Raw genomic sequence first — 15,552 nt, 5'->3', positions numbered from 1 at the left:
CCGCGTCCTGCCAAGGACACCCAAATCTCCTGGGAGCCGGCTTGGTCACATATGTTCTGCAAGCTGAACAACTGCTCAAGCTTTACAAGGACAGCAGTGAAATGTGGATTTCATGTCACAGTGTGAAAAAACGTGTGAGCAAATGATAGGAAAGTTTTTAAAGGGACAGTTTGTACGATTTGGCAGCATCTAGTGGTGTGGTTGCAGATTGCAGACCAACTGAGTATCCCTGCGCTCACTCCTCCCTTTCCAAGACTGCGGTAACATGAGCCGACAAGTTTAAAATCGTGATAACACCGTTCGTCTCGCTCAGAGGCCATCCTTACCATAATAACGCTACTTTAGGAGCAACGCAAGTCCACCTGACTCGACTGTTATCAGGCCATTAAATAGACGTTATCAGACGCTATAAGCACCATAGATGTGGGTCAGTAGGGGCCTACTACGTTATAAAAGTGAAAGTTTAGGGAAAAACATTGTGCCTTTGGTTACAATAACTACGAATACAAATACAACTACACATTGTTGATTTCACACCGTATGTGAACTCTGGTCTCCTGGGTGAAAACCCTGTATTTTGTGTCCCATCCATTGTCCCCAACCTCCACCCCTTATGGAGTTTCACATTGTCTTTACTACAGCGCCTGACTTCTGCTTCTGCTCCTGTCATAATTACTACAGTCGCTAGAGGTTATTGTCGTGTTCTTTTATACCTTCTTTCTGTGATCTACCATGTTAATAGATGATGAAACCTACTAGTGAGTGTAGTAGGACCCTATTGACCCACATCAACGGGGCTTATAGAGACTGATAAAGCCCATTTAATAGTCTGACAACAGTCTGATCGACTTGGAAGTCAGACGTCGGCTGGCGGTACAACGGATTTGGACTCTGCGGCTCACATTACCGTAGTTTCACAACGTGTGGGAGAACTACGGTGATCTTCAGATAAAGTAAAAACGTGATGGGCTCTCGCTGGAGCCAGTCTTTGGTTTGTTCGTTCTGAGCTACTGTAGAAACTTGGAGGTGCAACTTGGTGGTCTCCTTATGAAGATATGAAGGGCTCATTCTAAGCTGACGAAAACATGATTCTTATTTTCAGATTATACTCTAATGAAAACAGTTATTTATATTATATTCCATTTCTGATAATAGATCCCCCCCGAAATATTACACCCTGTTCCTTTAGCTATATTTTTTCAAAGTATTGTAATAAAACTGCAGAAAAATACACATGATAATTAAGAATATAGAAGAGACTGTTTCCATATTGAACCATATTGGGTAAATGGATCAAACCATCTGCTGCATGACTCAAAAACAAAGAAATATTGTTTCTCTTGGGTTTTATCCCCATCTCACTGAGAGGGAGAAAAAAAAAAAAACACTTGTAACAGACTCTGCTTAATAATTAAAGACCACATGGCAATGATTTGTGTTCAATTGAAGTTGAACAGAACGGGCTACCTATTAGGCACTTGACTTGGTTAACAGCGACCCAACACCAATGTGACCTTGTGTCCCGCTTTCAAAATGTCCACAGCACATGTGTGCATTTAAATCACTATGTTCCTCGGCCTTGTTTTCTTTTGCAGCTTACAGTATATACTTCTTCTTCTAATAAAGTATAACATGTAACTATATGAGCAATTGTGCAATGTGTTTGCCCTGTGCTGCAGCTCCATCTTCAGAAGTTAAATTGAGCAATCAAGGGCCGACAATCCTTCTGTTAGCGCGAGGCTTCTATATTCCCATCGCCGCTTCTTCTGTTAGGAGTTAATTATTGTGTTATATATTTATTTCCAATCTGGATATTTAAGTGGAAGTGGAGGTGTGTTTGCTTGTAATATACCTTTGCCACTCTAAATGCTGAATACATTGGAATGTATCGTACTAACTAGTGAGGGATTTGAAATAATGCCACCTCAAGGCAATTTATGTTCTGAAAGATTGAATGATATCACTGTTCAGAATCTGCTTTGAGCAACACAGTAATGAAGCAGCATTTCCCATCTATTTCAAATGAACAGATCTGTTGAAGGAGTGGCATTTGTATGCACTCCATCCAGCCCCGCTTTTAAAACATAATGGGATAAGACACATTGTAAGCAGCTAGAGTAAAAAAAAAATGGCAGCTATAAAAAAAAAAGGCATTTTATATAGGTAGTGTTAAAGAAAAGATTTAGGTAAAGCTCCAGGTAGCCTAAAGTCTTCAAGTCCAAAGCTTAGGAGCTCTGACAGTAAAAGCCTTTTTTTTCACTTTTGGCTTTTAGCACAAACCTGAAATGTCCGGGACTAGGATTAATAATGACCCTGGACTTTGACACGGACCGGCTCACTGCAACCTGTGCACAGCTGCTCCACAGCCCCTGGCACAGTTCTCACGATACCTTAAAGCTGCATTGACTGGAGTTGCTGATGCAAAATAGTGTGAAAATAACATCAGCACCTCAGGTTTTATGTAGGATTCCCCCTGCCTTTACAGAGGCCTTTAGCAGAATGTGTTACCACTACCAACAACAGCTCTTTGTATCTCAACATGCTATGTGTAAAAACACAGTCCATCTGCTACTGCCATATAAACTAGTCTCCTTATAAATGATCTAATGTGTAATGGACATCTCAAGTGTCTCAATCACATAAATCTATTTTAAATATACCATAACATGGCATTATCACAAAGAGCCCCACAATAGACATGTCTTTGTCTTTTTTAGGGGGGAACAGGGGGTCTTTCGGGGCAGATAGCAGGTCAACTGTATGTGTCACATACAAGTTGTGTACATCATCTGAACGCTGGGAACCTGAAGATTAATTTGAGATGCAGTTCACCACTGTGTGTCACGTTCTTCTAGTCATGTATCAGAAATAAACAGTTTATAAGGGTTTAGAACGTTATAATGGAAGTATATGATGCAAATCACATGCTCAGTTTTTGCAGTAATTTTTAGGTTGATGTCATTTTGTTACACATTTGGTGCTAAATTTAACAATTTTTACCACTCCAGAATTGATAAAAATGGTCAATAATCCCTCCAAAATACCACATTAAGACACCAAGACCTTGAGTAACACCATAGAACAACCCATTCTGTGATCTGGTAACAAAAACTTTTGACATTTGGAAATTTCTGCAACAATTGCATTTTTCGGCAAATGGATGGCGAGCACTCTTTCCTGACAAGCTAGCATTACATAGTTTGTACCAATGTCGGTCGGGATCGCGGGTCTCAGAGGGTTTTAGTTTTTGATGTCCATGTATTTGTTACACATTTCAATGTTTCCAGACTCCGCGTAGTGTCATTCCCGAAGATTTAACTTGTATTTTGTATCAGGGTTAAAGTGTTGGACAGCACACTTTCAGACTTTTAATACTCACACTTTAAGGCAATGGCCCGGTTGTTTTTTATTGTGTTTAAAAGCATATTAAAACCTTGAGGGTCCTCATGTTTAGCCGATAAAAACATTTTATTTTGTTTGTTGGCTTTAAAATACCCAGACTTTTTAGAAGGAGCAGATCAGTTTAAAATGGTTTTGACAGCAGTTTTCTGCTGGAAGAATAGTGAATAGTAGTCAACTCTAGGTCCTCCTGGTACGAGGACGGATCAGGGAATGTTTCCAGTAATACTTGTTATACATAGTGCACGGTAAAAAAAAGAGAGAAAATGCAATACGTTGCTGATCAGGCATCTGAGTCCCATACAATAATAATAAAAATGCTTAAACTACGCAGTGTTTGTGCTTCACATGGTATTTTTAAAGCTTCACCAGTTGTTGTTGTTTTTTAATCAGTCCCAGACTTTCTTTCAAATTAAAATTGAAAATGATAAGCATTAATTTATACTGTACAAATTATTTCATTAGAGTTGAACATATTAAAAATACAGGTTTGGGTAGAACAATTAGAGTAGTCTGTTTATGAATTAGTGAATATGCATGCTCTGTGGACCGGTCCAGTCTTATTATGTCAATGATATTCACCTCACAATGCTAATATGCTTCCAGATTCATCAGATAGTTTTAATGACCTGACACCACATGGTTTCTCCATTCACACTCGATGAATGAGTCAAACCCCACAGTGTTCCCATTCTCCTCTCCTGTGTGCACAATATATTAGTTCAGGCTAAAGATACCGCTCTAAAATCATTAACACATTATATCAGTGAGACTATGGTCAATATGCAACAATCTAGAGATGCACAGAAGTAGAATTAGTACTGTTTCTTAACACCTTACAAATCCTTAAATTGTTTTTTTTTGTTTTACCTCTCCCAGTTTACCTTCTCCTTATTGCTAATATTAGTTAGCAGATGGAATCGGCATACCAGGGATGCACCTTTTTTGCCTGGTAATGACAGTTTGGGGTATAACAATAAACAAATTAAAATTTAAAATGCATGAAATTAAATTGTGATTACCCAACGTGAGCAAATGATTGATCCTCATCTAATGACAGTATGTGTGTTTTTGTGTTGGTGTGTGACGGCGTGCCTCTGACTGCCTGTAATTGTTCAATTCACTATAGCCTAAATGTGTGTGTGCGTATGTACCCCCACACACACACACACACACACACACATGTGTTTGCATCTGCACATGCACACATATGTGGGCATGTCCAAATGCAGGCTGTTTACAGCGCGGATATTATCAGTAGGAGTACACAGAGGTGGGTTGTGCTAATTAGTTTTCCCAGCATGCCATTCGAACAGCATGGCAATCACGGTGGGGAATGAATATGGAACAAGTTTGATGTGGAGACTCCAGCTTCTGTGTATGAACACACAAACACACACACACACACACACACACACACACATATATACTTGGCAAACACGGTACAGTACTTTCATCCAAACTTTCCTGCCGCACTGTTTTATTCTCATGTGTGCACCATCAGTTTATGTATGTCTTTCTATGTCTTGTATGTACTGTTCAGTATATGTGGTTGTATTTTCAGCCATCTGTAATTGGATGCAAAAGTGTTATGTCTCATAATGCATTTTTATTATATCTCCTCACATGCTGTGTCTCTATCCTGCCCCTCATTTGATACTGGAGATTGACAGAGCAGTTCACTGGATCCTTTTTACATGCAGTTCCTTATTATCTAGGCGGCCATGGTGGCCGTACCCCTAAGAGGACACAAACAGACTTTGTACTTGATTCTTGCAACCATGATTGTTACCATCATGTGTGCACCTTAATCATTAGGCTGTGTAGTACATGTGTGTAGTACATTTGAAAATTCTGCGTTAAAAAAAATATTTTCTTTTCTTTTCTTGTATTTCTTTTTTAGCTCCGAGACACAAAATCCATCAGTCAGAATACAACACTTCTTCATTTCCTTGCTGAGAAGTGTGAAGAGAGTCACCAAGAGATTCTGAGGTTTCCAGAAGAACTGGAGCACGTGGAGGACGCCAGCAGAGGTAAGTCTCTACGTCTTTATGTATTGAGGCCCGTCACATTTCACAGTACCCGCACGTACATTATAAAAGCACCGACATCATCTGGTAATGAATACAGCCTGGGAAAATGCTAGTGTATTTACTGTGGGCAATGCCATTACCAAAACATATCCATAAATGCATTGCACTATATTTCTTTTCAACGCATTTTCACCGTTTACTTATCTATTCCATCCCTTGACGACAGCTAGCACTCTCCCTTTGTGACAGGAATAGAGCTGTTTGTTTGACCACACTGTCATTCAGCCTGTCAATAAACTAATTCCACTCTAATTCTATTCTCAAGCATTTGGTGGAATCCCTGCAGGCTTATTTACTTTGTTAGTCTCGTAATTGGTTATTTAATCTAATTCAACTAATTATGCACTTGACTGAGGCTGCCAGCCATTGTGTAAGTGGACTGAATAGTCTACACGCGCTGTATATATTTAGATGTCTGTATGCACACATTTTGAATCATATCAACTTTGTCATTTCATGGAAATGAATTATTCAAGGAGATGCCAGTTAATTGACTGAAGACTCAGGAACTATTTAAGGAGTAGGGATGCATAAAACAGTTAACTGTGGGCACACCATGCTTCACTTGTTTCATTGATTATCACATACACTTAAACAGTTTTTTCAATGGGATACTGTAACAGTAAAGGATACTTCCTGTTTACATTTTGAGACATTAACGCACCTACAGGTCAATGAAAGGAAGAGTTAACATTGTTTAATAGGCCAGTGATCATATTAAAAAAAATCTGCATCTTTTTTTCTATTATTTTGTACCATTAAGACTTTTTTTTACCACATTTATTTGTTGTTTTATTCCATATATTTTACGGTGTCGTTAGTATGTTGAAGCTAGATGAATGAGAAAAAGGTAAATGATGAGCCTCTAAAAATCAATTTCATCAGATGTACTTTGAGGCACAAAGGAACATATTGACCACATGAGAGGCCATGTGCTGGTCCACTACATGTCTTTGAAAAGCTTTTACTGCCTGTAGAAACAGTAGAGCATCTTTGAATTATTAACCAGTATCTTCAGATCCTTTACAAGCTTCTGGTCTCCTATCCGGTGAACTAGCTAGAGAAAATTAAACAAAGTTTCCTTTTCAGCTTAAAGCAAAATACCTGAAAATATGAATCGTCATGTTTTTGTTACATTAGATTGAGCCGTTTATATCTACATACGGAGCAGGTCCTCTACACGGAGCCGGCCGCCATGTCTCTACACAAATTCCAGGTCACCTGCCACCATGGCAGATATAGTTTCGTCATATTAAGAAATGTTATTTTTAAAAAGCCAGGGATTAAAGGTTCCGTATTGTAAAAAAATAGATGTTCATGTCTATTATATTATAAAGTAGGTTTAAGTGCTGTATAAATACTGTGAAAGTATCAAACGTTCAATCCACAGAGCAATACACACAGCCTGTATTCAGAAACTGTGCTTTTGAAAAAAAGATGTCAGGATTTTTGTCCGTTTGTGATGTCACAAATCTACAATATTTAGACCATTTCACAGTTTTAAACGAAGCATTCTAATTGTGTCCCAGTTTATTTCCTGCTGCACTGTATGTGAATAAAATTAGCTGACAAGAAGTAAACATGGACCCAAGCTGTTGCCTAGCAACGCAATTCCGTTGAAATGCACTAAAACGGAGCATTTCAGACCGAGAGTAAATATCGGTATATTCAGGCAGACTATATGAGAAACATAAAGTTTTTTTTTTAACATTACAACATGTTAACATGTTCTAGTAGAAACATAAAATACAAGTATGAACCTGAAAATGAGCACGATATGGGACCTTTAATGTTCCACTGACTCAGTGTTTACAATTCTACATAGATTTCATAATTGGCAGAAAACAAAATTGAGTGGGCGGTAGAAATGTTCAGTGACCTGTCACAGTGGCAGGTGAGGAAAAAAGACTTAATTTCAGACCCTGGTTAGGTGTTGTTTTACATGTGAATGAGACATGAGGTAGTTGGATACGGTTAGCAATGACAACGATGCGCAGCGCTCCTCTCCCCGACGCTCTCTCGTGGACTCGTCGTCCAGCAGTAGTCCGTCAGCCCGCCACGTGTTTCTGGGGGAGTGGCTTTGGAGGGAGGCCTGAAGGGAGGGGCTGGGATTTTTTACTACTTGCTTTCTACTTACTTTCTACTTTAAAGAGTTTCATTTATTCATATAGCCAGAGTTTGAAAGATTCTTACTGATTATTTGGATAGCTATTACCATGGCAACAACCACTCTTCCTGGGCTTCATATTATACTACATATATACTATATAATCCATGCTTACACTTGGACTACATTGTAAATTATATACCAACATCAAAACCACAAATATCACATATAAGACAAAGGAGAGCAGTTGACAGTAAAACCTTCATCTTCTCGTGAAGGAATAAAAGAACATATTGTTGTGCTGGCCTAGGTAATAACTCTCTTTTGAACAGACCTGTGTAAAGCCTGTGGCCTGCTTGTGATTTCTGATTGTTGAAGGGGGGGGGGGATTCAAATGTAATCAAATGGCCATCTACAATGGTTGGAAGTTGTACAATTATTGTACCTCATTGATAAGTGCAATCAGGCATGGATAATTTCCCCAGGAAATCATAATTTCCCCTGCCTTGATTGGCTGCTTCAGACTTTCACTCATCCAGTGCACCGTTTCTCTAAGAAATTGGATTGCCACCTTGCTTTCGTCTGGACAACAATTTATATTTCTCCACCGTTCAAAATGATGTTTTCCAACAGTGATTAAAAAAATGTATTTGAGTTTTACAGCAGGCCCATACATATGTTAATGAAGCATGATTGCTTATTATTGTTAATCGATTATTTGTTTGTTTAGTGGCACTATAGTATTTAGTGATAATGGCTACAGGTAGCAATAAAACCCTGTTTTAGTACTTTCAGTGCAGATATCTATTGCAGCAGCACTGTGCATCTTTTGGTTTATCGCTGGACAGTTTAACTGCAGTGATATAAGAAAAGTTCATGCTTGACGAAAATGATGTGATCAATATTTTCCCATCGTTTTGACCATGATATAAGTTCTGCCACTTTATTTTATTGACTCTTACCTCGCTACTTCTTACTCTTCCTACCTCGCTTCCCTAACAAGTATTGGGAGCTATTATCTATTTTCATCCTTTTAAAAGCCAAACATTACCCAAAAACATATGATTGTGTATCATATTACATCAGACATGTCCAGACATAGACTAGCCTGGGAGCAGAAGAGAGTGAATGTCCTAATGGAAGCTAGAGGTTAACATTAGCTAACTAACTAGCACGTAGAGGTCGTCCCTAGGAGACCCTTACTCTCCCCTTGGATTCAGCCATCATGAAAGCCTACCTGTATCAAGGTCAATTTTGATTAAACAATTACATGATTTTCTAAGGAGTCAGTAGTAGCAAGCTGTAGATATTCCAGATAGGACCTGGGCAAAGAGGAGGGCCGTGCTTTTAACAATGCACTGAGGACAGATGGCCTTATTGAGCAGAAAATAATTGTGTATACTTGGGTATTCATTAAACTTTTAGCAGCTCAAGGTGTTCTTGCAACCAAACACAATTTTAATTAAAAAGCCTAAGACTATTTTTATGCTGGAGGGTTATGTTTTTGGGTTGTCTGTTCTCATGAACACAATTTCAGTGGTCAAAGGTCAAGGTCATTGTGACTTCACATAACAAGTTTGTGGCCAAAGCTCAATAAATAATGTGCTAATTATGACAATTTCACACCAATGTCTAATAGACTGATAACATGATGAAGTAATGACATTTTGGACATACATGTACATGAGTGCAGCTGGACTGGTTGACGGAGGCAACCACAAGGCTGTAATTCCATTTTCTTTCTCTAACTGTTACACATTATAAAGACTGAAACATTTTATGAACACTAACAAATTAATTTTAGCTAATTAAAATCTGATCTGTGTTATTTTTACTCCGTATAATTATGTTGCACAAATGCTTTACAACTGCAGTTTTTTGTAACACACAAGCCTTTCAGCACCCCCGATTTTCATAACATACGGAGCTGGAAAATGCTTGATAGCCACTTTGAAAACCACCACCTCAGTACAGTCATGAAATCACAACATGAGAATGACTATTTGTTTACTGGATGTGAACTTTACTTCACCAAGATAATTAGCACGCAATCAACCACTTCTTTGTTGCAGTGCTAGTGGAAGCATTGTAGGTTTCCTGCTAAAAAAAATGATAGCCCAAAAAAAGAAATGTAGTGAACAAATTTAGTAATTCTCCTTGACCTATTGTACTGCAATACTCCGGTATTATAAGTCACTATGGACAAAGCGCCTGTCAAATTCATGCAATTTAATGTAATGAGGTCCTTCTCAATATAATGTAGAGCTGCACTTTGCCTTCACTTTCTTTGATCTGGTCAGTTTTGGTGGTGACAATGCCTTCCCACTGTAATTAACTCCATCAAGAAGGAAAATGTATTAAACACTTAAACGATCTTGATAAAATGTGTTAAAAAGTTTATCCATGGACTAAGGAACATTGTTTTTTGTATGCATATATATAAAGCAATTTTAAAACTCCTAATATATGTCCATTATTAGAACAACTTACAATACACTGTAAGCTATGATAACCGTGCAGCCTTTTTTCAAGGTGTCTCTGAGCACTTTCTCGTTTAATATCAGTTTTTTATCCTTCAAGGAAACACAATTTGAAATAAAAACAGTATCAGCAGTGAAATGCATCCCCTTTAAACCATGTAAAGCCGTCTCCATGTTCTGTATTTAGCGTAGAAATACATCCTAACTCTTGAGGCTTAAGTGGATTTCAGTGATTCAAATGTATACTCATTGGGTCATAGATCACCTTCATCTAATCCCAAATTAAGATACATGTAAGATTCATTTATTTCAGAAATAACTCTATTCAACTAGCTTTAGGCTCATCCACCGGAAAGAAAAAGCAAGCACAGACAAGGACATGTTCTTGACAGTATTTTTTTCACCAGCATCTACCGTAGCACTTTTCTTCAGACAGTGAAGTAGCTGCTAAAGAGACACCACTGTCATTCAGACACTGAGAATCTTTTTAAATGGATAGAGTCTGCGGAGAGATATAAAATCACATGGAGTTGAATTCTATGTGTTGTACAGTATAATGTTTAACCTTGATACTGAGTACTATATCAAGTTTAGTCTTCACACCAGTTTTTTTGTTTTTTTTACCGTTAAGATAACAAATGGAAACATCCGACCATGTTCCAGATCACATTTATCTTTTTGATAACCACACAGTTTAATAAAATTATAAAAGCAGCCAAGTAGTAATAATATATAAAAACAGGGCTGCATTAAATAGGTTATTCGTGAGAAGTTGTGAAAGGGCCTGTTCAGACCTGGCATTAACATGCGCCCTCAGTGATCGGATCACAAGTGGACAGCTCTAAGTACAGGTGTGAGACGCACTGAGGACGCATTGAGATCCGATCACGCAGACCACATTCGGAGGTGGTCTGGGCCACATATGACCACATTATTTTAACAGTGTGTACACGAATGTGTCCTCGCGGCATGGAAATGGCTTCTGTGCTCTACTGTATTCTGTCGGTACAACTGTATTTTATTAAAATATATCAAACCTATAGGCTACATATCTACTGACTATCAGACTAGTCACAGGAAGTGCATTATTATCATACTGTCAAGGACGTGTCGGTGTTTTTTCTTTTGGTGCTTTGCACGGAGCTGACGCACGCCCGCTCTTTCTCATCCTGAAGCTGATGTAAATAAAAATGCAGCCGGATTCATGACTATGTGCAGTAGGATATTACTACTGACATTCATATAATATTACATCACAACGTCTGCTGTATTACCCATGTTTTTACTACGTGTTTATTTGCATATAGAGCGGGAAGTGAGATAGGATCACAAGTGGTCAATGGAGACACATGTGGAGACGCATTCTTATGCCAGATGTGAACAGATTTACTTAGATCTGTCCACTTGTGATCCGATCACTCAGGACGCATGTTAATGCCAAGGCTTGATGTTTGTTTATGATAGCTCATGTACATGCACACATTTATCCTTTGCAGTATAAATTTATCACATATGATACATATTGCCCTTTTTTTTTTGAAGACATCAGGGTTGTTGCCTGAAAGATCCTTTGCCAAATTCAACCTGTTGCCTTCCCTTACGGGAGCGATACAGCTTTTATTATTGGCTTTGTATCCAAACTACTGCCATATTTCACTGTGAGCTCCATCTCTGTCTGAGCAGAGGATTGGTATAGCCTCTCCTGCCACCATGTCATCTTTGATCTCTGCTGATACATCACGCTGAGGGATGAAGGATTTGAAGGAGGTCCGGGGAGCTGAAAGGGGCTCAGGCCTCCTCATTGAAAATGAATTGAATTTAAATTTATTCCTCCTATTCTTCCCCCCAAAGTGACTGGTTCACACCCAGCAGCACACCGTCACCGCTGCCAGCTGGAGGTTGTAAAGATAAACAGTACATCCGTCATTTGCCTTCAGTGATTATTGTAGTGGCACAGGAAAGCATCAGTAGTGTTACAATATATAGAGGAGTCACTGAGTTTACACAATGCTGGTACATGTTACCATTGTTATATTATTATTGCATTATTTATTATTATACAATTTTGAGTTATTCTTAAATCGGCTCAGGTTAAACGTTGATTGATTTCTCTACCTACATACATATTATAGTTCATTACTGTGTTTGAGTGATACAGTATACTATATGTACCTTATACTGATGGCTTCTTTTACACCTTATTTTGCTGAATAAGTCAACTTTCATTTTAATGTTCAGAATGTTCTTAAAAACTTTGTTCAGTCTTATGAACTTGTGTCATTTCCAGATTAGCTTCTATTCAACTACCTTTTTGGGTTTTTAATGTTTTTTGGGGTTTTTTCACTTTAAAATATGAAACATGACACTATTTTTTTTTTTCCATATTGGTAGTGAAATTAGTAGAAAATATAGCACCTAATCATTTTGTTAGCATTTACCAATTATAGCTCACATGAGTCTCATCCTTTCCATAGGGCTGATAATGTCGCTCGCAAATCGCTCACAAATGGTTCAAATAATAGCTTGCAGCTTGCAGGCAGTAGTAGCGTTATAAAATGCAGAATTTAACAGCTGCTAGCAAACACAACAAGGTCAGCAACGCCTGCAATTCGTTATCCATGTTGAATTAACCACAGGTAGTCGCACAGTAATCACAGCTGATGTCCTTTGTTTACTCCTGGTAAAGTGTCATGTGATGACATGACGAATCGGGAAAGGTCGTGTCGTGCCTGATAAGACTCAATCAAGAAGCGAACCTGTGTTTGTCTGCGTCATCGTTTTTAAAGATCTCCGTTCAAACTAAAACGGCGTCAGCAGCGTTTTCAAACGTCCCTATTTTCCGGGTTCTAAAACACCAGACCAGTGAGAATGCTAGGTATAAACGTAACAAAAGCTATGCATTTTTTGCAACAAAAATAAATTAGTGGGGATGTAGCCTTAGCTATAGGTGCTCTATTCATATTTCATGTGAGTAAGGAGTTTAATAATAACACGAGTGCCATGGTGATGGATGTATAGATGAATGCTACTGATCAGATCATGCACTTCCCTCTCGTCATCTGCCTGGTAAACAAGTATTCTTCAACATAGACAAGTATTCTCTTCATATCTTCCTTATTCTTCTAGGATGATGCACCACTGAATGAGAGTGCAATCAATACTGAACATATATACATTATGTACTCTCTCTCTATATATATATATATATATATATATCACCGTTTTTAATTACATTCCTTTTTTCTTTTTTTTTTGCACTCCAGGGAAGATCAATGAAACTGGTTTTGCAAATGAACTCTTCATGTACTGTTTATGCATCCATTCTTAAATGTACTATTGGATATTGAGACTATAACCATTTGAAATGCAGTCATAGAATCCACTATTTTCATACCCCTGACCTCATCTTAATAGCAGCGGCAAAGCCTTGAGAGAAGTGTCATTGGCCAATTTGCCTTGTTAAATCCCCCCCAGAGACGAATATGTGGGGCCTGACAATGGGAACTAAGTCTGTGTGGTGATTCCACTCAATCAGTGGTGCACTGACAATCTGTCTTGACAATCCGGGAAAAGAGGAAATATGACACAAATGTTCTCATAAATCTATTTAGTATAAGGCATAGCCAAGGGCAAAGTACTTTGGAGCCTGTGAGAGAGAAAATGGAGAATGAGGGAAAAAAAAAAAAAAAAAAGATGAACTCAGAGGATATTAATACCGCTGTGAATATATCTATTATCCACATTCATTTCAAGGCACTGCAGCATAATAAAGCAGTGCCCATTTCCCATTTAAACTCATAGCAGTACTTGGCTCTGTATTACGTAGACAAAATGCCTTTCTGGATGGGGTGGAACACAGAAGGGATCATTTGTCTTTCGGTTTCAATGGAGTCGCAGGGAATCATGGGGTTGAGGAGATATTCCCTCATGCCAGTCCGGGGAGGGGATCCTACTAAAGTCAGCTGCAGAGGCTTCAGGCAGAATGGACGTAATTCAAGCCAAACACATAAGTACTACTGCAACAGGCACGAATGTTCTTTCTTTGCTAAAGAGATGTTTGTCTTTGAAAGAAACTCAAGATTTACATGTGAAGTTGATGCTTTGCACCGAAGCAATAGCTCCTTCATTTATTTCACGGCTGACATGTCGACTCACTATTTAAAAAAAAAAAAAATGTCTACAGAGATAATGAGGAATAAAACATAGTAGTCAGTTATTGAAGTTTTGGGAACATTTTGAAAGTGCCCCGCTAGCAGCTGGTCTTTGCTAACAAATATCCAGCGGCTAGCTCAAAGGCACTATTTATAGATTTTATAATATCCCATGCTATTAGTTGTGTGTTAGTAACCGTTCATTTAAAAGAGACGTGCCCTACTTTTACATATTTATTCTTGCTCTCAATCATATTGCATGACATATATTTTTCATTTAATCTTTAAGATTCTGTCATTTCAAAATATTGAAGCACATCCCAAACACACGGTGCACATGGCTCATTTTTATTTTATTAGACTGCAGAAGAGGATTTGCATTAGTTAGGTTATCGCCACTGTTTTAGTAACTTTAAAATGTTCCTGTTTCTCTGTGTCTTAATATAACTAGTGCAGTCGAAACATGCCTGTTCAGAACGGACCAAATGCTTGGCCTGTGGTGTTGCTGCTTGCAGCTCTCTCGGGAACCGCTCATACAAACAACTTCACACTCGACAACTGCACTTCCTTGGTTCCTAAGTAATACACCTGGTATGACATAGTTGCATCACACACCCAAGTCGCGGCTTCTCGCGTTCAGAAACACAACTGAAATACACTCTGGTTCACGGGAAAAAAACACCAGGGGCACACTTTACCGTTAGGTAACTGCCTGAGGCCTCCAACAAGTGCCCCAACAGCTATAGATTTATTATGATGTTTAGATAGATGTGAAAAGATATTGAATATTGCCACTATTCTAGCTTATTTTTCGCCGAAATTACTTACAAAAAGCCCCCAAAGCACTTAAAATATAACTCAACTGTAGGCGACTTACAAATAAATATTGTAATACTACATGTACCTGACAGAGAACTGTTACTGGTTACGTTACATATTTAACAATTCAATTATTATGCATTATTATTACTATCGAGCACATATTAGAATTGACAGCTTCACCTTGAACAAGCATTAAGTACATTGTACTGATAATACCTTTTATCACTCTTCACTTTAAATGTAATACATTTGAATGCATTACTTTTACTGTGCAATTTTAATAGTTTTACTATTAATAGTTAATAGTTTTACTTCAGAAAAAAAGTTTTTGAACTGGCCTACTTCTTCTTTTTCTTCTTCCCATTTAGAGAGGGTGAAAAGTAAAGCAAGACGGCGTTTGCCTGGGGCCCTCAAATCACTAAATCCGCCCCTTAAAAACGCACCCAGTTTCGCTCACTAGCGGTCAGAAACATCGGTGAAATACACAATTTCCAAATAGG

General features: G+C 38.3%; 1 protein-coding gene across 9 annotated transcripts in view; it reads left to right on the top strand.

The window, feature by feature from the left end:
* diaph2 (diaphanous-related formin 2) overlaps positions 1–15,552 on the top strand; it is a 447,791-nt gene that overhangs the window by 269,306 nt on the left and 162,933 nt on the right. For all 9 annotated transcript variants that reach the window (XM_037780358.1, XM_037780361.1, XM_037780360.1 and 6 more), the window contains one exon: positions 5,303–5,432. In XM_037780358.1, coding sequence (XP_037636286.1) covers positions 5,303–5,432 — 130 coding nt within the window. The remainder of the gene's footprint in view (positions 1–5,302; positions 5,433–15,552) is intronic.

The sequence above is a fragment of the Sebastes umbrosus genome, chromosome 9 (genome assembly GCF_015220745.1).
Source record: "Sebastes umbrosus isolate fSebUmb1 chromosome 9, fSebUmb1.pri, whole genome shotgun sequence".
NCBI lineage: Eukaryota > Metazoa > Chordata > Actinopteri > Perciformes > Sebastidae > Sebastes > Sebastes umbrosus.
Note: the sequence above shows the minus strand (reverse complement) of the source record. Positions and strands in the feature narration are given on the sequence as shown.